Source organism: Equus caballus, chromosome 23 (genome assembly GCF_041296265.1).
Source record: "Equus caballus isolate H_3958 breed thoroughbred chromosome 23, TB-T2T, whole genome shotgun sequence".
In the NCBI taxonomy this organism is placed as follows: domain Eukaryota; kingdom Metazoa; phylum Chordata; class Mammalia; order Perissodactyla; family Equidae; genus Equus; species Equus caballus.
This window is the reverse complement of record NC_091706.1, coordinates 20148887-20176238: the sequence shown is the minus strand read 5'-3', so window position 1 is coordinate 20176238 and position 27352 is coordinate 20148887. Positions and strand designations below refer to the sequence as shown.

Genomic DNA, 27352 nt, shown 5'->3' with positions numbered 1-27352 from the left:
AGCTTTCTACAGATAAGGGATCCCCTGTATTAGATTCAGGCCTTCACCAGTTCCTGAGCCAGTCCTGAAGGTGGTGGCCATCTAATCAATAACATCAGCAACCTAGTGCTTGCTTTCCAACAAGCGTCCTGACTGTGTAGGTAATCCCTGAGTTGTAGCTTTCCCTTAAATCCCCAAACTTGGCTTTCTTTGTAGGGTGGACTTGTGTCTCAGTTTCCCTCCCCACTGTGCTTGGTACCTGATACCTTTTGGTACATCCTACATCTTTCGATTCGCCCTCTCCCTGGTCACTTTCTGTAGTCTTGCTGCAAATGGACAGATATAGCCTGGAATCATGATATAGCTACCTATGTGGCTTTGAGCCCATCTGCCATCTCTGCTCTGCTCTGTAACCCTGGATTGTACTCCTTTGGTATTGATGCTTGCCCAACCCACGACCAAGTATTGCTGTGCCCTTTGGATGCTATATTATAGACTGTGCAGGTTCTCCCACAAGACCATGTTTCATACCTTAGATTGGGCAAATTTACCACCCTAAAAAAAAAAAAATCAATGTTCTGTTAGCAAGGATGGAGAGAAGAATGGCTGACAGGTCAGATACCAAACAGCTTTTGGCACACCATATCACATACTGGCGTTGGAAGTTCCCAACTAAACAGGCCCTGCAAAATATCTAATGATGAAGCTTATGGTGGGCAAGTGCCATGCAGGTACTCAGAGCTTGCAGTTAGCTTTTTAATCTCCCTCTCTTAACTGTGAGAAGACAACCAAATATTATCAGACATTTGAGGAAATATGTATACACAAGAAAGATCAACTTAAAAAATAACTTGGAGAAAACAGAGGCAAAGCAAAAAAGGAGGTAGGAGCAAAAAAGTTTTAATATTATCATTAATATTCTCAGGTAGGAGAAGGTCGTGTAATAATGAAACAAGAAGAGAACAGTATAAAAGGAATATTTAAGGAATAAAAGAGAATTCTTGGAAACTAAAAATGTCACAAAAATGATAAACTCAATAGAAAGGTTGGGCCGTGAAATTGAACACACCTTTGAATATAGAACAAAAAATAAAGAAAATGAAAAATGAGAGAAAAGAACGTTAGAATGTCATTCTAATAGTTCTAACAGCTGAAGGTTAGAGTTTCCAAAAAAGAGAACTAAGAAAATGGAGGGGAGAAATTTGTAAATTAAGTCAAGAAAATTCCCCAGAGCTAAAGAAATCAGTTTCAATCCTATTTAATTAGGTATGTCATTGTGAATTTTCAGAACTCAAGAGACAAAGAGAAGATCCTATAAACAGAGAGAGACAGAGAGAGAGAAAGAGAGAGAATAGGAATCAGAATGGCTTCAGATTTTTCAAAAGCAATACTGGAATCTAGAAGGCAATGAAGCAATGCTTTCAAGGTTTAACCTCAAATTCTGTACCCAGACAAATTATCAGTCAATTCTGAAGGTAGAATAAAGACATTTATTACTTGCAAATTTAATACTTACAAGGCGTCATGTTTTATCTACCATGAACCCTTTCCCAGAAGGTTACTGGAAGATATGCTCCACCAAAACAAGGAAGAGGAAGAGATAGGTGATGCAGATGAGACCAAGGGCACCCTCAGGATTGATGATGAAGAAAGGTCCCAGGATGAGAGTTAGGCACCAAGGCATTGAGGGCAACTAGTCCAGATTGGAGCATTTCAGAAAGCTCTGGAAGAGGCTTCTTTCTTTAAGAAGATGTAATTGATAGATTGCCTGATACATGTGAATGTCTCAAGTCAGATTCACACTCCTGGCAAACAGTTGAAGGTTAATTCAAACTAGGGGAACAAAATCAAGCGAAGGAGAGAGCCAAAAGTGGATTCAGACCTGGCAGGTAGTTTGAGCAGGGCAGGAGCTATCAGCATAGGAGAGATACCACCTAATAATAGGAAGGGGATTGTCTTGCTCCCAGAGCCGGATGGAATATATGGTCTGACTGGGCATTTGTTGACATTTGATTCCTATATGGCTCATTTCATCCACACTTCTTAACAAATAAGTGGCCTCTGATATCAAAGATATTCCAATTATGACTTTATTATCACTTTCCATTTGGACCAAAAATATCAAGCCCTTAGTTCTTAAGCCTTAAAATTGTGTCCTTCTGTCTAGGTAGTTCTCCCAAACAGATACAGCTTTTCTAAAATATTGTGACAGCAGCTATCGGGTTTATATAACGTGTGAACATCCAGACAACAATAATACCTGCTTTGATGACTCTAGATAATGGACTCTCTCCTCCAATGGTCATTAGAGAAATGCTGCTATAGTCTTGTTCTAGCATCTTACTGGTTTATGTTGGCCTTGAGCTTTTTCTGTGTCTGATTCTCCTGGAGTTGATTTGCTCGATTCCTTGTACTGGGGACTTCACACTGATAGCAGCCATTTCTCAGTCTCTCCACCTGCAGCTACTTCATTTAGTGCAGAACCTTCAATAATTGCATGATGATTTGTGTTCCTCTCTAAAAATTCTCTCTTACTCTCTGTCCCTCTGCCTCTCCCCTGTGTGTTGCTCTGAGATTTCCTACACAGGCAGGATGAGTCTTAGGCCCTCCACTTTTTGAAAAGAAGAAGAGCTCTCAGGTTAAAAAAGAGTGTTTAGTGCTCGTCTTAGTTAGCTTGAGCTGCCATCACAAAATACCATAGACTAGGTGGCTTCAACGACAGCCATTTATTTCTCACAGTTCTAGAGGCTGCTGGGAAGTCCAAGATCATGGTGCCAGCAGATTCGATTCTTGGCATGAGCTCTCTCCCTGGCTTGCAGATGGCTGCCTTCTCACTGTATCCTCACATGATGGGGAGTGAAAGCTCTGGTGTCTCTTCTTATAAGGCCACTAATCCCATCACGGGGGCCCCACCCTCATGACCTCATCTAAACCTCATTACCTCTCAAAGGCCCCACCTCCAAATACCATCACATTAGGGATCGAGGCTTCCACATACGAGTTTGGAGGGGACACACATTCAGTCCATAGAATGCACAGAAGCTATTCCTTTGTTTTTTCCTGTGAGCTTCATCAGAAATCCTGGCCATAGCCATTTGTGCATTTACTGATTGACTGTTTTCCATCCACTGTTCATTGAACAGTGCTTCTTAAACTGTAGTGTACATACTGGTCACCTGGGGGATTTTTGTTAAAATGCAGATGATTCAGATTCTGATGTAGAGTTTGAGAGTTTATTTCTAACAATCTCCCAGGCAATGCTGATGTTGCTCGTATAATGACCACACTTTGAGTAGTAAGGATAGATACAACCACAAATACTCAGAAGTATTTATTTTGAAATTTGGGAGAGAAAGGATTTGGGTTTTGTTTAAAAGTGTGAAGCATGATCCTATGCAAATGAACCACTGCTGTCTAATATCTGTTCAGTATAGCTTAATATATTGAAAACCCTATTTGGTCTCAGGTTGTATGTTAGATATTACAGATTTTATACCTGGAAATTACTGCTGCTTCCATTATCCTAATTCTCTGTAGATAGTAGAGATCTGTCCTCCAGAGATGGGAATGAGCAGGATCCTTTCCTTTTGGGAGGTGTACATGGAAGAAAGGACAGAGAGAGCACAGATAGAGGATGTTGGGATGGACAGGGACCAACAAAATTACTTGCTAAGAGCTCTCTTCTCAAAAATGTCACTGCAGATTAAACTACGATTTCTCAAACCTGAGGGCGCATAAGAATCACCTGGGGTACTTGAGGACGGTGCAGATTACTCTATGCCCTGAGGTTCTGATTCAGTAGGTCTGGCAGTGAGACAGGGGAGGCAAAAATTTCCATTTTATACACACAGCTCAGGTGAATCAGGCAGTTGGGCCTTGGACCATTAGTGTGAGAAACACCGCATTAGCAAGATTGGTAGTAGTCTCTGGAAAAAGAAAACAAAACACAAACAAAACTGGGCAAATGTTTCTATCTGTTTTGATTGGCGTCTTTTGGAGTTACTGTAAGAGAGAAAGGAAGACGTCCCGCTGCTCAGCAGACAGGGCTTTCAGACATCTGACTATACATTAAGCAGGCTCAAACCGTGTCAGTTCTCTGAAGCAGGACGGATGGCCATAATTCACAGGAATGTGTAGTTTATAGCTGATAGGAATTTTTGAGGCTTTCCAACTTTTTTGGCTGTGACCTATAGCAACAGATACATTTTATATTGTGTTCCAGGAAACACACACATGCACAGACACACTCACACAACACATATGTGTACATTTATTGACTTCATCAAGCAATACTCTTACAACCTGTGATGCTCTGATATACTTTTTGTTATGTTTAAATTTTAAAAAATTCTCGTCATGACCCATGAGGTTGATTGTATGGCTATTGTGTTATAACTTGCCACTTGAGAAACACCAATCTAGTGCAGTCATGTTATTTTAGAAATGAGAAACAAGCTTGGAGAGGTAACGCTTGTCCAAAATCACACAGCTATAAATAGAAGAACTCAGAGCTAGAGCTTTCAAGCCGGTCATCCATCCACCATGGCCTACAGTATACCTAAGTGTTTGTTTTATTGCTCTCAGCCTATTTTCTCTCAGAACAAAATAGTCCATTTTTATTTACTAGATTGCCTATCTAGTTGAAACACTTTGAAGGGTATAAATGTTTTTTCTCTAAATGAACCACTAGATGGTAGTGTCAACTCTTCTGATGGTGAACTATTCGGCTGAGCCAAGGTGGATTCAGATTTGTATGTTTGCACCCTTATCTTACAATGCTTTATAGACTGGTATTTCTCTGTAGGTAAGCTGAGCTTTATGCCCATCCTGAAGAAACTGTTTTACATGATTTTACAAGCAGGATCCATTTTTTTATTTGGCATTTGGGTTTTTAAAATCTGTTTGGAAGAGATATTTAGAAAAACAAACACACATGTGCTGCCAATATCCCCAAAAGGGCCCTCTTGTTTTGTATTCACTATATTTTTATTTTCCATATTCTTATTTTAAAGGACTTTAAATAATCATTTTCTGTTATTTCTATTATTCCAGATTGAAAACTAAATTTCTTTTAGTGTGGAAAGTCCTATGTGGGCCCTTTTGGGTTTGTAATAAGGGAGCAAAACTCCCAAACAACTTTATATTTATCATCTCCTAAGAAGGAAAAGTCATATTCTGCTGTAGAAGACTTTTCTTTCTTAGTTGCAGCAAGGTTGGCAGAGTGATCTGTGCGTGTAAGAGGAGCTTCTGAGGAAGGTGAGTGTGAAGACTATGCTGTTTGTTGGGGTTTCAGCGTTAAACAGGCTGAACAGTTGAGTCCTTCCTCAACCATACCGTCCTCACAGTTTGAGCTGGAGGAAAAAGAGAGAATCAGATGGCTATCCTTGACCCTTATTCTTTCTAGCCCTCTTTCCAGCCTCCTACACAAGTTCTCCTCTTTAAAAAAAAAAAGTGAATTCAAGGATGTAGGAAAGATAGGAAGGATAAGAAGTGTGATGGTTAATTTGATTTGTTAACTTGGCTGAGCCCTTGTGCCCAGATATTTGGTCAAACATTGTTCTGGATGTTTTTGTGAGAGTACTTTTTAGATGAGATTAACATTTAAATTGGTGGACTTTGAGTAAAGCAGATTGCCCTCCATAATGTGGGTGGTGGGCCTTGTCTGATCAGTTGAAAGCCTTAGTGGAGCAAAGACTGACCTTTCTCCCCCACCCTCCCCCAAGTAAGAAGGAATTCTTACAGCAGACTGACTGCCTTTGGACTCAAACTGCGATGCTTCCCTGAGTCTCCAACATGCTGGCCTAGTCATCGTATTTTGGACTTGCCGAGCCTCCACAGTCACATGGGCCTGTTCCTTAAAATAAATATCTCTCTCTCTGTATACATCTGTATGTATACATGCATGTATACAAGTATACACTTATATCTATTCGTCCTCCTATTGGTTCTGTTTCTCTGGAGAACTCTGACTAATACAAGAAGTAAAGGGATAGGGAAGATAGGGGACTTCAGGATGATTAACCCAGCTTACCAATTAAAAGCTCAATTAAAGCATATGGAAAGACAATTAGAACACTGCTGTTCTCTCCTCTATTTCTCTCCTGCAGCTTCCTCTTCTCTGAAGCCTTGAAAAATGCAGGGACTTACTCTGTTTTCTGTATCATGGTATCCTCAGTGCTTACCACAACTTTTGCCACATTCTAGACTCTTGCTAAGTATTTGTTGGTTGAGTGAATGAATGGTTAGGAGTCTTAATTGTACAACATAGGGAAGGACTGAATGCTCAGTGTCACAGGAGCATGAAAATGTACAACAAGTTTGGGGAATGATGAATAGTGCAGAGGTGAAGGTGTTCTGGGACAGAGTGGCTATTTATAAATCTGGAAGTGTATCCTGCTGAGAATTGGGACTTTATCCTTGTGAGCAGCAGAGAGCCATCAGGCAATTTTAAGGAAGGATTATATCTATATTTGCCCCTCAGAAGCTGATTACCAGGATTTTCTGAAGGATTAGCAAAGCTCAAAGGCTTTTATTTTTATTTACTGCACTTTAGAGTGTCTTAAATCCAAATGTATTCCCTTGCCTCTGCCTGTTTCAAGTCTCCCTGGTTAACCTTTTTGTGCACTGACACAATTGAGAAAAGAACATGGGTCTTGGATTGATGTTGAAGCCTGGGTTTATCCCTTAGAGGCCTCATGATCTTGAGCAGCTGCTTTACTTCTCAGCAGCATGGTTTCTTCACTTTAAATATTGGTATAACCCAATGTTGAAAAGTTGAAGGCATTTTCTTAAGATCCGGAACAAAAGGAGAGTCTATTATCTGCTTTCTTTCAACATTGGACTGAAGTTTCTAGCAAGTGTCATATGGCAAGAGAAAAAAGAGTAAAATGTATAACGATTGGAAAATTAGTTAATGGATAAATTATTAGAATTAATAATAAAGTTTTGTAAGCCTATTGGGTGAAATATACTAAAAAGTCACTATATTTCTATACGATAGCAACAGAAAGTGTAATTCAATAAAATTTACAATGGCATTAGGAAATATTAAGTTCTAGGGTGAAATGCAATAAGTGTCCAAGTACTTTACGACAGAAATTACAAAACTTTATCGAAAGATATTACAGAAGACCTACATAGAGAAATATACCATGTTCATGGGTTAGAAGGCTTATTTTGTGAAGATTTTACTTATCTGAAGTGATCTACAGATTTGATGCAATTCCAGTCAAAATCCCAATTTATATTTAAACCCAGTGAGCCAATTCTAAAATCCATGTGGAAATGCAAAGGACTAAGAATAGATAAGCCATTTCTAAAGAAGTATCAGATTGGAGGACTTGCTTTACCAGAATACTAGATATCAATATTTATAAACGTGTTAGTTGAAAGATTGACAAATAGACCAATGGAACAGAATAGAGAGCTAAGAAATAGATCCATGTATATACGGAAACTTAAAGCAAATCAGTCGGGAAAAGAATGAACGTTTGAATAAATCATGCTGGGAAAATTGATTATCCATGTGATAAAAATAAACTCTAGATGCATTAAGATTTAAACATGAAAATCAAAATTATGAAATTATTAGAAGCAATATAGAAAAATATCTTAAGTACTTGGAATAGGGAAAGATTTCTTAAATAAGACACAAAAAGCATAAACCATAAAGGAAAGGATTTATAACTCCCACTATACTAAAATTAAGAATTTCTCTGGGGCCGGCCCAGTGGCGCAGTGGTTAAGTTTGCATGCTCTGCTTCTCGGCGGCCTGGAGTTCGCCAGTTCCGATCCCGGGTGCAGACAGGGCACCCTTTGGCAAGCCATGCTGTGGTAGGCGTCCCACGTATAAAGTAGAGGAAGATGGGCACGATGTTAGCTCAGGGCCAGGCTTCCTCAGCAAAAAAGAGGAGGACTGGCAGTAGTTAGCTCAGGGCTAATCTTCCTCAAAAGAAACCCAAAAGAATTTCTCTTTACCAAAAGACAGCACAAAGAGTGAAAATACAAGGCACAAACCAGGAGAAGACATTTGCAATTGATAAAACTGACAAAAGGTCAGTATCCAGGATATGTGCATAACTTCTACACATCAGTGAGAACAGAAAATCCATAGAAAAATGGGTGAAAACTTGGAACAGACATTTCACAGTAAAAGAAAGCAAAATAGCCAATTTACCTATTAAAAGATGTTCTACCTCATTCGTAGTTAAGGAAATGTAAATGAAAACCATAACATACTACCATGTCCTCCACCCATGAGACTGGCAAAAATGAAAAACTCTAACATATTGTTGGTGAGAAAATGAAGCAAGAGGAACACATACACTGTGGGTGGGAATGTAAATTGGTATAACCACTTCAGAATAAAAAACACCTATAAAAATACCCCATGATTGATCAGTCCCACTTCAGAGAAATTTTTGCACATTTGCACTGGGAGACGTGGGAAGGCAGTAGAGGAATGTTCATAGCAGTGCAGTTTGTGACAGCAAAACACAGAAAACCACTCAGGTGTCCCTTGAGAGCTGTCAGCCTCACTGCTCATGATCAAGGAGGAAGGACGCTATGACTATCCTCGTGCCGTATAGTTCATGAACAGTGTCTGCCATACCATCTAACAGGAAGGCTCAAAGGAACTCAAATTATTTCTTAAACCGGAGAAATGATAACATAGTCCATTTTGTTCTTTCCTTTAACCTGTCACTTTAAAAATAATTCACAGGCCTTTAGGGATAAAGAGTACGATGTCAACAATTGACTATAAGAGAGGAATAGGTTGCTGAATTGAACCTCTGAATTCTGGAAAGTTTAGAGAGGGTGTGGTATATCAGAAAAAGACTTTAAAAAACAATTTAAAGTCCAACCTTGAAATCAATGTGTCAGTGTCTAACTTGTACACCTACTTTGTATTAATTTTGAAGCTGACTTACACCCTAACAAAATCAGACCACGAAGCCCGTGCAGAGGGTGTGGTCAGTTGTTTTTGCAATGGTAACAGGCTGACTACCTGAGCAGACTCCTTTTTCCTCATAGCTAAGCCTACTTGAGCAGTTAATGATGCAGCAGCTGCCGTAGGAGTTGTTCATTCCCCATCCATCAAATCACAATGCTTTTCTAGTGAAGGCAGTAGTGCCAGGGCGAATGTTTCCTTTCTGTAGCTCACAGTTATGCACGTATTTAACAGTGCCTTAAGAAAGCCTAATTTTGTCAGCATCATTGGAATATTTGAGTCTTGCTCATCTTTCCTCATCCATGATTTATGGAGGAGCTACTTTTTTTTTTCTAAGAGAAATAAAGAAAGGAAACCCTGTGGAGCAAAGGGATACGTGGGGTGTGGGAGGGGAGTTGTATTTCCTATTCTAGGAAAGAAAATACTCCTGACATTTTAGGTCATCATGTTAGGCAAAACAATAATCCCAAGAAAGCAGTGAAATTTGAAGGGGTCAGACACACTTGGCTTCCCGTGTGTCACTTCTAACACTTACTTCCGGGCTGTCACTTTACTAACTGAGCTGTGATGCTACATAGCACTGAGAAAGCTGGTTAATCTTGCTAAGCCTTGGTTTCTTCATTTGTAAACTAGATGGAGTAGTAAAGCCACCTTGCAGGATTGCTATGAGAATATGACGATGCATGTAAAGCATGTAGCCCAGCATGTGGTAGGTGCCCAATAAACCTCAGGTTGGGAGCCCAGGGTCCTGAGCTCAGTGATCCATTTCATTTATCAAAGGTTGCTCTGAAAGTGTTTTCATAATGGAGTCTTTAAAAAGAGCCTCCCTACTTCCAAGTTTATGCTAGAATTTAAGCTGCAACTTTGGTTACTGGCTCTGGAAGGTACAGTGATGAAATTGGTCTCTCGCTGAAAATGGGATTAGGTAAGAGCAAACAATTATGGTGCAGATTTTATCTCTGTGAATAATGCCTCTGAGCTCCTGAGCCCTATATGTAGGAAATTGTTTAATATCTGCTTGTAAATGTGTCAGGCATCTCAAACTCAACTTATCCAAAATGGAGCACTTGCTCATCCATCCATGAATCTCTTCCTCTTCAGGCTTCCTCATCTCAGTAAACAGTGCTTTTGTGCATCCAGCTGCTCAAGCCAGAAACCTGAGTCATTCTCAAATCCCTTCATCGCTCACTTCTCAGTCTGATTCATCTCCAAGTGCTGTTTAAAGCTCCTCTAAGTATGTCTTCAATTGGTCTACTCACTCTCATCTCTACTGCCATCACCCTAAATCCAAACAAGCATTTTTAAAACCTGGATTACTGGAATAGCTCTCCAGGTAGTCTCTCTACTTCTACTCTTATTCCCCCTCAATCCACTGGATCTTGTCTTCTTCCTGCTCCAAAGCTTTGGTGGATTCCCTTTGCACATAATATAAATCCAAAACCGTTAACATGACTTATAAAGCCCTGAATGATATGTCCCATGTCCAGCTTTTCTGCCTTATCCATCACTATTCCCTCCATTACTCCGGTAGATTAGTAGGAAACTCAGTTCTCCAGTGTGAGAATTTAGCATCAGTAATGTGCTATGCTTGAAAAGACTTCACCAGGATTTTCTATAGGAGAGCTGAGGTGAGTCTGGGAGTGCCCCTCCTCTGTCCAGATTAGGTCCCATGATTATAGTGGACATTTGTTTTTGCCCCCTCTCATGGCGAGAGGGAAGGAGCTCCCCGAAGTCTCCCTGTGTGCTTCCAGAATGCTGACTTGCCCCCAGGCTTCACAGCGGAGCATGGACATTAGACCACAGTTCCTCAAACTGTCTGTGGTGAAGGCCCAGTTTGCTTTCTCTCCCACATCCCCATCCACTGTGAACTGATACTTGTGAAAAATACAATGCAAATGAAGTACTGGAAAAATGACACACAAAATAAAGATACAATATAAGCCTCAATTTTTTTATAATTAGATTTAATTACTCTTGTCAAATTGCAGTACAAATTTCTAACCATCCTTAATTTTTATACTTAACATGTGGCAGGTGATAACAAAAATGTGGGAACAGGTACTGGTCCATGGACCACACTTTGAGTAGGACTGACTTAGATTAGGCCGATAGTATTCTCTGTCTCCCAGTAATTATTTCAGAGGTGCTCTTATGACCTGAGCTGATCCCATTCACTTGAATGTTGGCACTTTAATTGGGAACACTGAGACAACAATTCTTTGTTTTTCCTGGCTCGATGCCATCATGGGAACCCAACAGAAGTTGTTTGAGAACTAGTTAATGCTAAGAGATCAGAACCAAGGGATGGTGAGACAGAAGCTGAATCTACTCCTGTATTATGGAGAAATATAAGCCAATAAATTAAAAATTTTGAATAAGCCAGAATTCATCTGGTTTTCTGTCATCTGCAAGAGAAAGAGTCCTATGAGATACAGTGACTAATGTGCACATTTCCCTTGAGCTCTCAGCCAGCTTCTCTTTTGCCAGTCATCTTTCCAAAACACAGATCTGAGTATGCCATGCTTCTGGTTATGAAAACCTTAGCTTCCCACTGCCCTCAGCACAAGTTCAAGCTGCTTAAACTGTCATTCAAAGTCTTTCACAATTGAGTCTTCTAGTTTTTCAGTCTAAGTGCTTTCTACTCTCGTTCTCAGGCACGTACCCTGTGCTTTAGCGTGACCAGACATGTACTTTCATATATGTTACAAGTTTGCTCCCGTTCCCTCTGGCTGGATTGCAGTTCCTCTTCCCACACTCTTTTCTGACTTTCTAGAACTCAAGAATAGAACCTTGAGATCATAAGGTGTTCATTATTTTCAAATGTTAAGCATTAGGCATCACCATCATTCCTGCTGATTCAAGGGCTAATTTTGAGAGGGTTGGTAGGAGGGCAAATTGATGCCCCCAGAAATTTGAATAAAAACTGCATTTAGACCCCAAAGATCTCATTTCATAGGGAATCTCACATGGTTATACTACCAACATCTCAGAAAGCAAGAAGCTTAGATGAAGGACACAGAGGAACCTTAAATGCATATCACTAAGTGAAAGGAGCAAATCTGAAAAAGCTACACACTGTCTGATTCCAACTATGTGAGTAACATTCTGGAAAAGGCAAAACTCTGGAGATGGTAAAATAGATCAGTGGTTGCCAGGCGTTAGTGGGGAGGATGGGATGAAGAGGTGGAGCACGGAGTATTTTTAGGGCAGTGAAACTACTCTGTATAATGCTACAATGATGGATACATGGCATTGTACATTTGCCCAAAGCCATAGAATGTATGACACCAAGAGTAAACTCTCATGTAAACTATAGATTTTGAGCAATAATGATGTATCAGTGTAGGTTTATCAATTGTAACAAATGTCCCACTCTGGTGCTGGATGTTGATAATGGGAGATTTTGTGTGTTTGTGTGTGGGGAGCCATAGAGGAACACCGTATCTTCTTCTCAATTTTGCTGTGAACCTTAAACTGCTCTAAAAAATAAAGTCTAAAGAAAGGAAGAGGGGAAGGAAGAGGAAGAAAGGGAAGAGGAGAAGGGGACGAGTGACCTCAAGGCCTATTTCACTTGGCACGAACTCTAAAGTTTTCCTTGACTCCTCTCCTCTCTCCCTCTGGCCAGGAGAATTAATTGCTCCTTTATCAGTGTTTTCACTGTGTTCTTATTCCTACTTCTTTTACAGTTTCTATCACTTTATCATAGTTGTTACAGGTCTCACTTGCTGAACTGTGACCTGCCCGAGGGCAGAGGCACTGCCTTATTTTGTTGATATTTCTACTAGAAATACTACATAGTAGAGTTCAGTAAAAGTTTATTCTGTGAATGAATGAAGGACATGGTACAGCTGTCGTTTTAAATGTAGTTTTAAAGGATATTTCCCCAGAATCTGTTCTTCTTCATGCTTTTCGGTATCCTGAAAACAGCTGCCCCCATGTGGCTCATGCCCGGGACAGTGGTCAGGATGTGAGAGGACTGTCCCTAGAAAATTGAGAATGTATGAGAATCCCAAACTAATGACTTAGCCCTATTGAGTCTCCTCCAATGGCAGCACGTTATTCTACTAGAGCTTGTGGCAAACACAATCCTGGGAGACAGAAGCAAGTGCCATCTGAAATCCAGGACCAGACTTCTGTGGTCACGTCGGTCCACTGGGAAGATGTCATGGGGCTGTGGGGAGAAGATCTCACGCTGCCAAAAGCCATCTCTGCCACCTCTGCATGTCTGCCTGAAATGGTCTGGTGAGAGCTTTGTTACAGGGCTTAGGGTGAGAGAGATGTAAAATGTGTGAGGTGTATTCCTGGAGGGGTGACGTTTCAAATGTTATTATTCATTTACGCCTTACTGAGAGTCAGGTGTAATACAGTTCTTGGAGGCAGGTTTTAAGAGGGGAGTAGAGAAAAGCTATAAAGACATTGCTGCTGAGAGGGCAAAGGAAAATGTACCTAAGAGGGGACAGAATAACAACAATAGCTTTATTTGTTTTTGATGAAGAAGACTGGCCCTGAGCTAACGTCTGTGGTGATCTTCATCTATTTTTTGTATGTGGGACACTGCCACAGCGTGGCTTGATGAGTGGTGTGTAGGTCTGCGCCTGGGATCTGAACCTGTGAACCCTGGGCCGCCAAATCAGAGTATGGGAACCCAACCGCTATGCTGCTTGGAATGGTCCCAAATTTCTCAGCATTTAATGGAGACAATGAACATTCTTAGCCACACAACTGCTTTAATTTTAGGACTCTGGCATTCTTTGTATTTCAAGAAGTCTCCTACTAATATTGTTGAAAATAGACACATTGAGGATGTAGGGGATTTAGTAGTCAGGGTTCTGCTACTCACTTGCTGAATGATCTGGGGAAGTCACTCACCCTCTCTGAACTTCAGTTTTACTCATTGATAAAAGGGGCACAATAATACCTGTCCTGCTTGCGTCCCAGGGTGGTTGTGAAAATCCACTGAGATCGCAGAAAGTAAAGTGCTTTAGAAATTAGACACGTAAGTTTCTTATTACTGTTGATGTTAGTGTGGGAGGGGCAAGTGCTATGGACTTCTCCCATTAAGCATTGATGGGGTTTCTTTCTGGTGGTACAAAAAGAACAAACAAAAAACATTGTACCTTTAGAATCTTGTTCCTTGTTTAGAAAAGGAATCGTACCAGCATTTGGGGAAAAGCCTTTTTATTGAAACTTCTGGTAGGTGTTAACTGAAGGCACTCGGTGTATGTTAAGGATATCTAGCCAACATGTGCCCTTGTAAAGGAGGCAAGCTGCTCTTTGACCATCTTTGTTGATTTGTATCAGAAACTGGAGAGGGGAGAGCTGCAGGGACACCCTCCTGAGGAGCCCGGTGTGTTTGAGCAGTTGTCACCCACAGTGTCTGTCCCTTCTCTGATGTCTTCCTGAGATCGCTTGGCTGTTCCCAGATGTGCCGGGGCCTCTCCTGTGCAGTCACTCTTGACCTGTGCAGGGCTTTTCCCTAAACCCGCAGCTCATGGTTCAAGGACAGAGACATGACTTACAGGTACTTGTGTCTCCTGGTTTCCAGCAGTAAATTTTTATTAAATGAAACTTGGCTCAGGCTGCCTATCAAGGCAAGGAGGAAATGGCGCCTCCTGGCAGGTTTTGTCCTCCAGGAAGGGTACCTGTTCCTGTGTAATTGAAAGGAGACCCCACCAGAGTGAAGGCTGTCTCACCCTTTCACAGAGATCAGGTGACAGTGCTGGGCTGTGGGCGTCAGAGCAAGGGCATCACAGCTTAAGAAAGACGTGAGAAATTAGGAGACCCGTCAGAGGACAGCTGTCATGAAGATAAGGAGTTTGGAAAAGAATATGTAGGAGGAGGGGAGGGAAGTACTGGGATTATTTAAATCTGACAAAAGGAGCCTGAAAAAATGTGACAGGTAGTTGATTTTTGAACATACATGGGGTGATCATACAGAGCAGAGCTTTTCAGCCTTTTTCGTGGCAGGCGCTCTTAGGAAGAGATCATATTTACAGGGCCCACAAGGACACTCGGATGAGGCTGCACAAGACGAGATTTTGTCCTGGGCTTTGACACTCCTGGGTCCCACCTGCCACCTGAGGGCTGAGGGGATCAACAGCTTAGCACAGTACAACCTATCCCAGCCTTTGGGGAGTATATGGACTGAATGTTTGTGTCCCCCCAGTTGACATGTTGGAACCTAATCCCAATGTGATGGCATTAGGAGATGGGGCCTTTGGGAGGTGGTTCGGTGATGAGGGTGGAGCCCTCATGAAGAGGATTAGTGTCCTCATACAAGAGACCTCACAGAGCTCCCTCACCCTCTTTTTCCACCACGTGAGGTTGCAGGGAGAAGGCAAGTGTCTGTGAACCTGGAAGTGAGGCTGGCCAGACACTGAATCTGCTGGTGCCTTGATCTTGGACTTCCAAGCCTCCAGAACTGTGAGAAATCAATGTTTGTGGTTTAAGCCTCCCAGTCTGTGGTGTTTTGTCACAGCAGCCTGCACTGACTAAGGGATGTGTCCACCTGTAGAGGGCGGGGACTGTCTGTATTTTAGGTAGAGTAAGAAAAAGTGGGCTCAAAATAAAAAAGAAAAGATTGAAATAAAGGGAGAAAATGCTTTATTGTTGGATTTGAAAATACTGGATTATGTCGATGCAAAATAACCAATAACTGTTTTATAAATAAGAGAAATAAGGTAAGTTTAACTTGAGCCAGACTGAGGATTATAACCCAGGAAGGCCTTTCCCAGAAAGGAAGAAAGCATTCCACAGAAGCATGATTTTCAGTACAGACTTATATCTTTTTAGAACAAAGAACATACATTAAACATGCCCAGGATATATTTTCATCAAAGTTTCAGAGGTATTCAGTTGCAAACTAGCAGGTCAACATGATCCTGAAGTCAGGAAAGGGAACTTATTTTAGCAGTTCCAACGAGGGCGTTACCAATAGCGCATAAGGCGGGGAAGTGTGCATTCTTATCTTAAGAGCTTGCACTCTTCACTTTAATGGTTAAAGCATATGTACAGTGCATGTTTGAGAGGCCATAAGGTAGGCTTCTTGAGTTCAAGTCAAATCAATTTTGAACACAAATAGTTACCCCATATACCTCAACGTGAAAGTCTCTTGTCATTTGGTTTGTCAAAAGATGTGTGAGTGTGTGTGTGTAGTGTGTCTGAAAGTCTTTATGCAGCTTAAGCTTCACTAACTTCAGAAAAATAAGTGCTGCAGACTTACCCCCAAGATCACTTGAAGGTATAATTATTCACATTTATATTATATTTTATTTATCTAGTTTTGTGAATGTTGAATAATGAATAATGCATTTAATTATTTGAGTCATCCTCTCTGAAGATGCTAAAGGCTGACTGAAAAAACCTCTAAAATTTGCTATTCAGTATTCACAAAACTAAAATGTAGAACTGTAAGTTGTGTTTCTGGGTTCATGTAAGGAAAAAACATTCTATAGAAAGGATAGATTTGGGGATGATTACGATCCTGAGTGTAAATGTCTGGGTACAAGCAAAACTTCTGGGCAGTATCTCAGACTTGCAAGGCATTAGAATTGGTGAGACCCAAGTCCAGTTCTCCAAAGAGTAAAGGTGGACCCAGGTGATATGTGGGGTACAGATGGAACAAGCAGAAAATCCCATTAAGTACATATATTATCTGATGAAAAGGTGGAGTTGGAAAATAGGACTACAGGCAGTGTCACCCCGGGCCCTCCGGGACTAGTTCAACTGACTCCATCTCTTATCAACAGAGTGACTAAGAATTATCCTTCAGACAATCTTCAGAGTCATGTAGCCAGAGCATGCACAAAAGACGTCTTGACCAGAAATGACTGCAGAACCACGGATCCCCCTTCCCATGGAACCCAAGGACTGGGACACGACGGAAACTTAGAAGTCAGACTCTTATCAGAAGCAAGGGGTCCCTCATTCAGGAAGATTTGGTGTTAAAATTCCTTCCCCATCTCATCATGAATGTTTACAACCCTATCATAAAAGTGTAGAACCTCATCATAAACGTTCAGAACCCAATCATAAATGTGTAAAACCTTACCATAAATGCTTGAAGCCCACCAATCAAAACCCGTGACCCCAGTGTTTCAAGTTGCCACACTGTTCTCCCTAACCTCTTAAATTTCCCCAAATTCTGAATCAAGGAGACAGATCTAAGGGCACATGCCGCCTGTTCTCCCTGCAGATGGATCTTTCAGAATAAAGCTGATCTCTTTTCCCAGAGGCTGATGCCATAATTAATTGGCTATTTCGGTGCATTGGGCAGAAGAACCCCAATTTTGTGTGGTAACATTAGCAGGGCAGAGGGACCTAGAGGGCCCAGGAGGAGTGGAGAGATGTGCCAGTCTGGTGGGTGGGGGAGGGGCTGTGGGCACACCTCTTCATGTCCCCTCCCCCACCCTCAGAAACCTTTGTGACTCTTCTGTGCTCTGTGATGCAGGCCTGGGACTATAGGCAAGCGCTGGCACTCTCAGAGCTCAGTTGCTTCAGGCAGCCTCGCGATTCAGACAATGGAGTTCAGCCATTGGAATGTTCTCTCATTTCTGAATAGCCCTATTGAGTTGTGTCTGAGCATCTGCTCAGCATTCTTAGATACTGACCCCAACCTCACCTTCCTGTGTGGGTTGTGGTTGCTCCTTCTGTTCCTGTGCTACCTGGTGGGGATTCCATCTTTATCAACCTTCTGGAAAACCAAAGCTTTCCAAAAGGTAAGGAATGCTGGGGAAGCCTGTAACAGTGATTCTTTACTGTTGTTTCTATCTTTATCCCCATATTTTAAAAGGAGTTTGGTTGGCTCAGAGAGACACCTAAGATGGGAAGTCTGAGTAGAGGATGGAGTAGCATCCTTCTAGGAGCATAGGCCGGGCAGGGCTAGGGGTTCAGCAGGGAATGTTTCCCTTTGAAGCTCACAGACCATCTGGGTGTGGTGGAGGATTCTGGGATAAAATCCCCAACAGTGATTTCATGGCCCCAGATTGGGTTATTTAGAGAGTTTGGGATCTCTGCAGGAGAACAGAGTTCCCAGCGCTGGATCATGAGTCACATTCGCATGTCAGGCGTCATTTGTATCGGGCAGATCAGAAGAGCAGGGCTGAGCCTCTGGGCAGAGGCTGAAGTCTGAGCTCTGTCCAGGACACAGGGTCTATCTGAGGGAGCACAGACGTGTCTGTCGGCCTCAGAGTCTATGCCCTCCTTGAGCAGAGGACTTCTGACTCAGAATACCAAGTGTAGACCTCATAGACAAAAGCTTTCTTCAAGTCTTTCCAAGAAGGAAAAATTGAAATACTTTATCATTTAAAAAAATTAATAACAGGAAGGAACACAAAGTTCTATTAATTAAAATAGTCATATTATTCATGGGATAATGAGTATCTGAGTTTCCTAGAGAGAGAAGGCAGAGAAATGAGTCCCAGCTTCTGATTCTTTTCTTTTTGTTCTCAGCGTAAGGGCACAGCCAAGAGGAGAAGGAAAGGTGGAACATCGGGAGGTAAGGTCCTGCTTATTCCACCTGAGCTCTCCAAGGGTGACTCTCCCTGTCCTTTCCATGAGGTCCCAGGTCCATGACCTCTGAGGATGTCAGGTGCTAGCCACAGTCCCTGTCAGAAAACAGAGCCCTCAGAGGAGAGGCTCATGGGAAGGCAGTCAGAACCTGAAACGCTTCTCAGACTCCTGCTCTGCCCACCTCTGGGCATGAAGCAGTGATGGACCTGAACAATGGGTATTGCCCAATAGGTGGCCATGTTAGATGTCATGAGTCAGAGCTTCTGTCTCCTGACCTTGTGAAAGTACTTTGACTTCGTGGATGATCAGATTCGTCTTTGAGGTAACCATTGACCTGTGCTCCCCACATGGTTGTTTCGAGCATCACATGAGATAATGTATGTGAAAGTACTTTACAAATGAAGCAACATACACATATGAACCTTGTTAATATCATTGACCATTTGACCTTATCTGCTGATTCTTAGGGCTTTCAGAGTTTAATGTCCCAAAGGTCTCCCATAAAGGGACTCCTGTCTAACATCTATGCTTCTACCCACTCCCTCCATAACCCACTCTCCTGGTTGCCCAGGTTGGAGACGTTACAAGAAGGAAACAGAGGACATAAGGAAGCTGATTTCCATTCTGAAAAGGTAACCAGTCTTTCCACTTCTTTCTTGATCCCTCTTTAGCACGTTCTATGCAATTCCAGGGATTCAGTGCGGCCTGCCCTAGTCATCCCAGGGGGTTGCCCTAGGAATGGGTATGTGAATGAAGGCCTTGGGGTGAGGGCTGTTGAGTGTATTGTGAAGTCATAGATGTGGGGCAATGTGAAGGGGCAGCAGGCTTCAGGTGGCCCCACCCCCCACCCCAGGCCAGCAGGTCCTCCTTTCTTCTGGTCCTGGCTGCAGCTTTGTATCTCCTGTCTCCCACAGCCCCTCGGGCCAGCATCACGATACCACCCGCGTTCGTCAACTGTTATGTCCAGACCCCTCCTGTGAGGTGTGTAATAGCATAACTGCGGAGGTCAATCGGCTGCTGTTCCTGGAGGACCTGGAAGATGATACTCTCTCTGTGTCCTCTTTGGCTTCCACAGCTTCTGTGACTGAGTCCTCATTCACTCTGTCCTCTGCCTTCTCAGAAGTCCCTCCAGGAGGCCTAACACCAGCCCCTCCACCTGAGCCTTCCCCACCGCCCCCCTCCATTCTTTCACCTAACCCAATGACACCCTTAGCTGAGTTTCACTCACCCTCACCAATGGGTCACTCTATGTCATCAGAGCCTTTTCCTTCCTCGGATTCCGAATTCCCAGTGGACCATTCCCCACCCCAACCCCTTGCCTTTCCCCCTCTGCCACCACATGGCACTCAGACAGTGGATCCTGTTCTCCAACCAGAGGCCACTTTGTCTGTGCATACCATCTTCTCTCTTGACTCAACCCTTTCCCAAGATGTCAACCTCTTACCAAATGTGTCCCAGACAATGGATCCCACTGATTCATTGACTTGTCATCACACACCACCAACCCTGTCTGTTTCACCACCACGAGACAGTGCTTTAGCTGTGACTCAATCTGATTCACTTTCCACCTTATTGAAGCCCGTGCTGGAGAACTCATCTCCAGATAGCCCTGGTGGGTTGTCTACTTGTGTCCCACCAATCAAAGGCACTGACCCTTCAAGCCTCTCGGTTTCAGAATTCTCCTCGTGGAAAGCTCATGCCAAAGACTTGTTCCCTTCCACTTTGGCACAATGTGATTTCAAACAAGAGTTTCTTGCCCTCCACTCTTCAGAGGGCTTTTTGAGGGGAGACCCTGCCAACAACCTTGTGGAACCTGGTAACCTCCCATTTCTCAGCCCTGATGTCCTGGCACTCTTGGAGAGACAAGTCCAAAAGAGGACTGATTTTCTGATGAGGGGTTCTTTTCCAAAAGAACTTAGGCCAGACTACCAATTAAATTCTTCAGAGAAAATGTTGGAGTCAATTGCTGATAAGCATGACTCAGCATTCTCCCTGCCTTTATGGAACAGCAAAGGGAAACCAAAGGAGCTGCTTGTGCACCAGCAGCCCCCATATCCTAAGGCCTCAGAGGACCATTTACAACAAAAACATGTCCAGCTCTTCTGGGGTCTCCCATCTATGCACAGCGAGTCCTTGGCCCCTGCTGACCATGTCTCAGGTGACTGTTCCTCTATATTCATTTTCACTACAATATTTAATGCCTCCACAGCTGAAGAATCCCCAGTACTTTCCCATCCTCTACCTTTGTCCTTGCCTGAGATGCAGCCTCAAGCCTTGCCTCAAACCCTGCCCCAATCCCAGCCCCTACCTCTCACTCAGGTCCAACCCCAGGCCCACCTTCTGTCCCCACTCCCCATCCTACCATCTGGTCCTCTACCTGAGACCCAGATCTCTGGAGTATGTTTCCATAGACCCCAGAATGAATCAGAGTCTGTCATCTCATCTGAAATTCAACAACTGGAGCGGAATGTGTTGCAGAAGCAACAGGAAAGTTTGTGGGGTTTACCCTCCGTTGTCCAAAGATCTAGGGAAGACTTTCGTCCTTCAGCTCCCAGTTCTCCTTACCTCCAGGCCTCCCAGGCCCATGTTTCAACCTCTATCTTTCCTGGAGAGTTTCCTCTCAGTGATGAGCTTCGGAAGAAACTAGACCACCACCTTCGAAAGAGGCTCATCCAACACCGCTGGGGCCTGCCCCGCAGGATCCATGAGTCTCTGTCACTGATGATGCCTCTAAGAGATTTTTCAGAGATTCCTGAGTCAGAGCACAATCATGGACACTCATGTGTCTCTCTGAACAAAAATCTAAATGGTGGACTGAGCCATCCTGGAAGCTTCTGTGAGAGGGGCTCAGAAATGCTTCAGCTAGAGAAGGATGTGGGGAAGGATCAGGGACATAGCTCAGAGAACGGCCCAAAAGCTCATCTGTTGAGTGACCCAGAGAGCTCTTCAGATAATGATCTGGACTGTGACTCTGAGAAAGACCTAACTAGTCACATGGCGAGTCTGTCAGGGAAAAATTCAAGGGCCTCAAGTGCGAGTCTAGATCAGAAACAATTTAAAAATGTCCTAGAAGTACAGTTGAGCAAGAAGTTTGAGGAAATCAATGAGGGTCAGCTCCCTGGGACTGTGCATAGTTCATGGCATGCTATCAAGCAATCACTGCAGATTCCTGTGAAATCCCACACCCAAATAACACAGAGGATTTTGCCACCATCAGTGGGTGGGGACTACTACCTGAATACCTTCCAGGAACTTCCCTTCATTGATTCCAGTGCACGACAGACGCTGGAAGCTCATATTAGAAGCTTTCGTATGAGGATGCTGTGGGGCCTTCCCCGCAGGGTCCTTGAATCCATAGAGATCTTTACTTTGAAAGGTGCAGCATCCGAGGCCTTGTCCCATTCCTACCTTCCCTCCTCAGCCAACCTGATTTCTGAGGTGGACTCCAAATCTGGGGGCCTTGAGCCCCTTAGAGGAAGCTCTAAACCTGTTCATCAAGACAAATCAAGACCAACAAATTCAGCTCCTGTCCTGGATTGTTCTTACCCTGCCACCTCACCTATGGGCAGGGAAGGACAGGGGACCTTTAGACAATCACCCTCTGGTATGAACAAAGAGCTTGCAGAGGATGTTCAGCGAATTAAGGGTGCCAGACAGACTCTTCTGCCTGTCACACACAGCATCACAGGGAAAGCCAGTCAGAGACTTTCTCCCCTATGGAACAGATACCCCCCAAATCTGCCTGCAAGGCAAGCTGAGGCCAGACATGAGCCAAAGGGGAAGAGTGTGAGTACCAGGGGTGGAGTAGAAACAAGACAGGGCAAAAAGACAGATAAGTCTGAACCTTCAGCTGCATCCAGGGAGATATTCAGGGCCAAGGAGCTCAATGCTCTTCAGTCAAAAACTGGCAACATCTTGACAACCAGCAAGCCAGGAAACTCCCAAATGATGACTAAAGTAGAAACTACCGGGACCACTGAAAGGCCTCCACCAAAAAGACCAGTTCCACAAGATCCCAAATCATCAGGCCTTAAAGAACAGCTGTTTGGTGAATTAAAGTTTAAACTAGAGAAGAGGAATCAGAGCCAGGTCCAAGGCCAACCCACTGATAGGTCCCTTGCCTCAGAGAGCTTGACTTACAAGGCGCCACTGACTCATGCCCAGGGTGTCTCCACTGGGGACATGAGAGCTTCCCAGGTACCGCGTGCCCATTTGGAGGACAGAGTCATCAGCGTGGAGCAGCAGCAGGAGCCTTGGGTCCCTAAGGAAGTTTTAAGGAGGGGCCAGGATAAGGATTTCCCACCAGCTGCAAAGACAGCGAGCCCTCTGGGTCCCAAGGCAGAAGAGCTTGGTGGAGGGGACGCAGGGCTGGGGACATCCCAACATAGAAGGAAGATCTTCTTTACTCAGAACAAGGCATTAGAGGAGATGGTCGGGAACAAGTCTTCCCAGACCCCATCACAGAAGGGACAGCCTCCTCCTGAAAGCCTCTTCAGCAAAAAGATGAACCGCATTTTGCAATGGCTTCATCCTGGGACAAAAGGCAAAAGCCAAGAAAATTCCCAGGAAAAGGGCAGCCCCGTGTCATCGGCACAGAGCAGGGGCCCAGTTAAAAAGAGAGCTGCCCTTACTAGGACGACCACAGCTCAGAAGACCATGATGGTTCCTGGGAAGTTCCCAGAGGAGAAACCGGGGCGTTGGCATGCAACAGATGTCACCTGCCCTCAAGAGCCCCTTCCTTCCCCAAGGAAGTTTGGGAAAACTCAGCGGAAGGCAGAAGTGCTGGCTCGGGCAGATCCCATCCAGGGACATCCTTCCAACTACAGGGCTCCCACCTGTAAAGTCACAAAAAAGCCCTGTCACCAAGAAGCTGTCTTTGCTGGCCAGAGTGATCCTGCAAATAGTAGACGGATCCGAGATGAGGACGGACACCCCCAGAAAGCTGTGGCCTTTAGGAACCAGCTAGCAGATCAGTGGTATCCCTCATCTGTGCCCCGCAGGGAACATGGGCCCCATCCAAGCCCCACCTGCAGGAGCCAAGCCAGCCAGGGCCCTGCAGCCACTCTCACCACTGCTCAAGGCACGGTGTTCAGAGACCTGTCTCTGCTATGTCACCAGAAGATGCTTCTCCAGCATTTCCAGAGAGGAAAACTTCCTGCCCCCAAATAATTCCTTCTCATGGAGAACACTGATTCTCCCAAATAAATGATTCTCTAAGAATAGTGAAGTCTTTTCTGTGTACTGTGTTGGGGGCATGGGTTTCAGGTAACTCAGGGCTTGTGCTTTGGGAAAGGAAGAGTTAGTCCAGCTCTTACTGTTCTCTTCCTTTGGTTTCTAACAGGTGACCAGTCCCCTGGAGCTCTTGTTGACAGAGAGATGACATGCCCCCCAAAGCCCATTTCCTCCCTGATGAGTTTGAGATGGGCTCTGTCTCCTGCCTCTTAGCTTAGCCTTAACGAAAATGTAGAGCAGCCCACACCTTCCCTTCACTGGATGTTTCATATCCTGCAGAGAAGTAGGGAAGACAGGTCTTCTATATCTGAAGAGGGTCAAGGACAGGTACATTTTTCAGACAATAACAGTGAAGAAGAAACAGTGGCTTCATCATGATTTATAAGTCAGTGACCGGAGGACCCCACAGGTGGGTGAATCCTGGAGACAAGTGTTTGGGGGTTACTGCTGCAGTGAATTCTGTGCTGGTGGGGGAGGGGCTAGGAACAGCACAGATGCTACTTAAGAATCTGTCATGTGGGTCATCTTAATGTGTTGGGGAAGCATACCTTAGACTTTACACTGACGTTTCCTTACTGGAAAGACAAGCTGGGGGTATTTCTTCAGATTGCTGATTGATGACATTTTGTTGCAGAGCAAAAGCATCACTTGGCTGTCAGTGGTAGCAATGTTGACCAGGCAGCCACCTACCTCCCAGGGTAAAATAAAGCCAAGAGTAAGGAAAAGATGCCTTAGAGGGAGTGGGAAGGTAAGAAAAACTGAACAGGGGAAGGAATGACCTTGCTGGTGGAACAAAGGTTTATGCCTCATCATCCATATTGTCACCCTGTACTGTTCCCCCTGCCCCTTCCTCAATCTGATCCAGGCACCACTTCCTTGAAGCTTATCAGAGCACTGCACAGCACACTGATGCCTTATTCTGAAAAGGCATGGGGCTGCTCTTTGAGCACTAAAACAATATCTGCAGGGAGGTCATCAGGCATGACATCCCCTTCCTGGGGAAGGTGATCTTGGTGCCTTTCTTCCATCCATGCTTGATGGAAATACATAAGATCTTGCCCTTACTGTATAAAGTTCACGTTCAGGATGGAGGTGCCTCCTTTGATATTCATGGCCTTGGTGGAGCCATGGTTGGTCTCCCCAAGAACACCTGCAGCTCATGAACCAGAGGCGAGTCCCAGACTATGCACCAGGTTACAGATGTTTGGGGGACTCACCATGGACTGCACACATACCCACCCTTACCATAGGGCCTGGAGGGAAGGCAACTCCACTTGTATAGACTGGGACTCAAACATGGCGTGAGTGCCCTAGAGGGCACTTGAGGTAGTTCTTGCAGAAAGACTTGTGAATGCTAGGTCTTAAAAGAAAAAACAAAACAAAACCGATGTCCACCACAGCCCTCGCTCACTCCACACTTGTATTTTCTTGTCCAGAGTTATGCCATTGACCCTCCAATGTCTGAAGCTTAGGGTCAAAAAATAATGCAGATTCTGTGGAGGCCCTAGGAGGGACAAAAGGTGGGACAGGGCCCAGGGCAGAGAACCGAAGAGGTGAGGAGGCCGTGGAGGGCTCGAACATCCATGTGGATGGACCAGCCAATAGCCCGACCCCTCAGATCCTACATCATCTCATCTTAGGGTCCTTTACTTCCATTCCAGGACAGTTACTGCCACACTCCAGGGCTTATCACCAGGAACACTTCTGACATCTGGATTAACACAGTTTGACATTCCACCCTTTGGCCTCATCCCTGATCCTTCTGGTGTACAGGCCCCTTAGTAATTTTTAACTCTAGGCCATTCATCTTCCCACTTACCCTTCATCTATCCACCTAGCTCCTGTCTTCGTTTCCTCCCTCTCCAAGGTAAATTTGATGGTCTGTCAGGTAACCAACATTTAAAAAGGTCCATTAAAAATGGGCCCCAACTAATCCCCTTTAATCCTTCCTGTCTGGCAAAATCTCATCTCTCTGCCTTTTCCAGAAACGCCTTCCTATGAGTAACTGATCGCTATTGGATTAAATCCCACAATGGAATCTGCTGGTGCCACGATAAATTCAGCCCCAGCACTAGCTGGAAAACCTTGGCTCATTCCACAAATAATGACCCCATGCTTACCAACACGTGAGGAAAACAAATGGGGCTCAGGTCACTGTTTCCTTAGTCCATTCTCTCTGCTGCCTCTCTACTTTATTTCAAATCTCCTTCACTTTCCTCAAACTTAGGCCGTCTCCACTTGCTCAGTAGATGTACTGGACCACCATTCACAGAGGAGCTAGAAGCCGTGAGATAGGAACTTTCCGTCAAAACACCTTCACAAAAACCCTTTCCCATTCCTCCTTTCCTTCTTTCCTGGTATATGAAAAGAGGTTTCCTTCCTAACCTCAATGGAATTACACTTCCTGAAATGTCCTTATTGCGAGAGCTAAACCCTCGTCTTCACAGACTGAGCCCCCTTGCCAGGGATCCTCTCGTCCCCTCCATCTCCTTATGAGGCACCCAACTTTCACTGTTTTAAGCTTTCCATTACAGAAATGTTTAAACGTGCATGAGAGCAGTGTATCTTCCCATGTACCCCTCACCCCGCTCTCAGAGTTGTCATCTGGCACGTGTGATACGGCCCGTCTCCTACACTATGGTTAAAGGGCAAAAGCCCATCAGAACATCCTGCCATCCGTCTCTCAGACGTATGCTTTGTGCCTGTGTCACAGTTCTCAAAATTTTTTGACAGTTACTCCTGTGGGGCACACTGACCCACAACAGATGGACACAGCCGTGGGTGGGGACCAAAAGCACTGAGCTTTAGAGGCTTTGGCCATCAGTTCTGCTCAGCCCTGCAGTCAAGCCTGAGGAGTCACCCAAGTGAACTCCTCCCTCAACCCCTCATAGAAAGGAATCTTCCTGAGCAAATGCAGTGCACAGTGTTGCAGTCCCTTAATAACACAGTGACTACAGCATGCAGAGAGTACAGAAGGAGAAAGCTGTACATGTGATAAGGACTTGACATCACTATGTGTTTTCAAATATTCAGAATAAAATTTTTCCTGTCATATATTTACAATGAGCTATTGTGTTTTGAGTTAAACATAGCAGCTCAAACACTTAACTCCTCTCCTTCCCAAAACACTGTTAAAAAGATTAGATGGAAAGATGCTCAACATTAATAGTCATCAGGGGAATGCAAATCAAAACCACTATGAGATAGCACTTCACAAACAGGATGGCTAGGATAAAAAAGTCAGATAATAATGAGTGTTGGTGAGAATGTGGAGAAATGGGAACCCTCATACACTGCTGGTGGGAATGAAAAATGGTGCAGGTGTTTTGGAAAACAATCTGACGGTTCCTCAGAAGTTAAACACACAGTTACCATATGACCTAGCAATTTCACTTCTAGGTACATACTCAAGAGAAATGAAAACGTGGGCACACAAAAACTTGTACACAAATGTTCACAGTACTATTCATAACAGTCAAATAATGGAAACAACCTAAACGTCCATCAACCGATGACTGGGTAAATAAAATGTGGTATATCCAGACAACGTAGTAGTTTTTGGCAATAAAAGTACTGATACATGTTACAACATGGATGAACCATGCGAAGAGGCCAGTCGCAGCCACATACTATTCCATTCGTATGAAATGTCCAGAATATGGAAATCTAGAGAGATGGAAA

At 43.9% G+C, this 27352-nt stretch overlaps 1 protein-coding gene and 1 long non-coding RNA gene across 3 annotated transcripts in view; one reads left to right on the top strand and one right to left on the bottom strand.

Annotated features, from left to right (window-relative positions):
• The window catches only part of LOC138920321 (uncharacterized), a 76519-nt gene that overhangs the window by 11665 nt on the left and 37502 nt on the right, over nucleotides 1-27352 (bottom strand). Inside the window, exon 7 of one of the 2 annotated variants that reach the window (XR_011431302.1) lies at nucleotides 25792-25948. The exons of the other annotated variant lie outside the window; for it this stretch is intronic. This is a non-coding gene — a long non-coding RNA (uncharacterized lncRNA). Of the gene's footprint in view, nucleotides 1-25791; nucleotides 25949-27352 lie in introns of those variants that run through there. 2 annotated transcript variants of the gene reach the window in all.
• Nucleotides 16678-23661, top strand: LOC138920319 (spermatogenesis-associated protein 31D4-like). Its single transcript, XM_070248374.1, has 4 exons — nucleotides 16678-17646; nucleotides 18380-18425; nucleotides 19011-19071; nucleotides 19354-23661. Exons 1-4 carry the CDS (start codon nucleotides 17449-17451, stop codon nucleotides 23606-23608), a joined length of 4560 nt encoding a protein of 1519 aa, XP_070104475.1. The 5' UTR covers nucleotides 16678-17448; the 3' UTR covers nucleotides 23609-23661.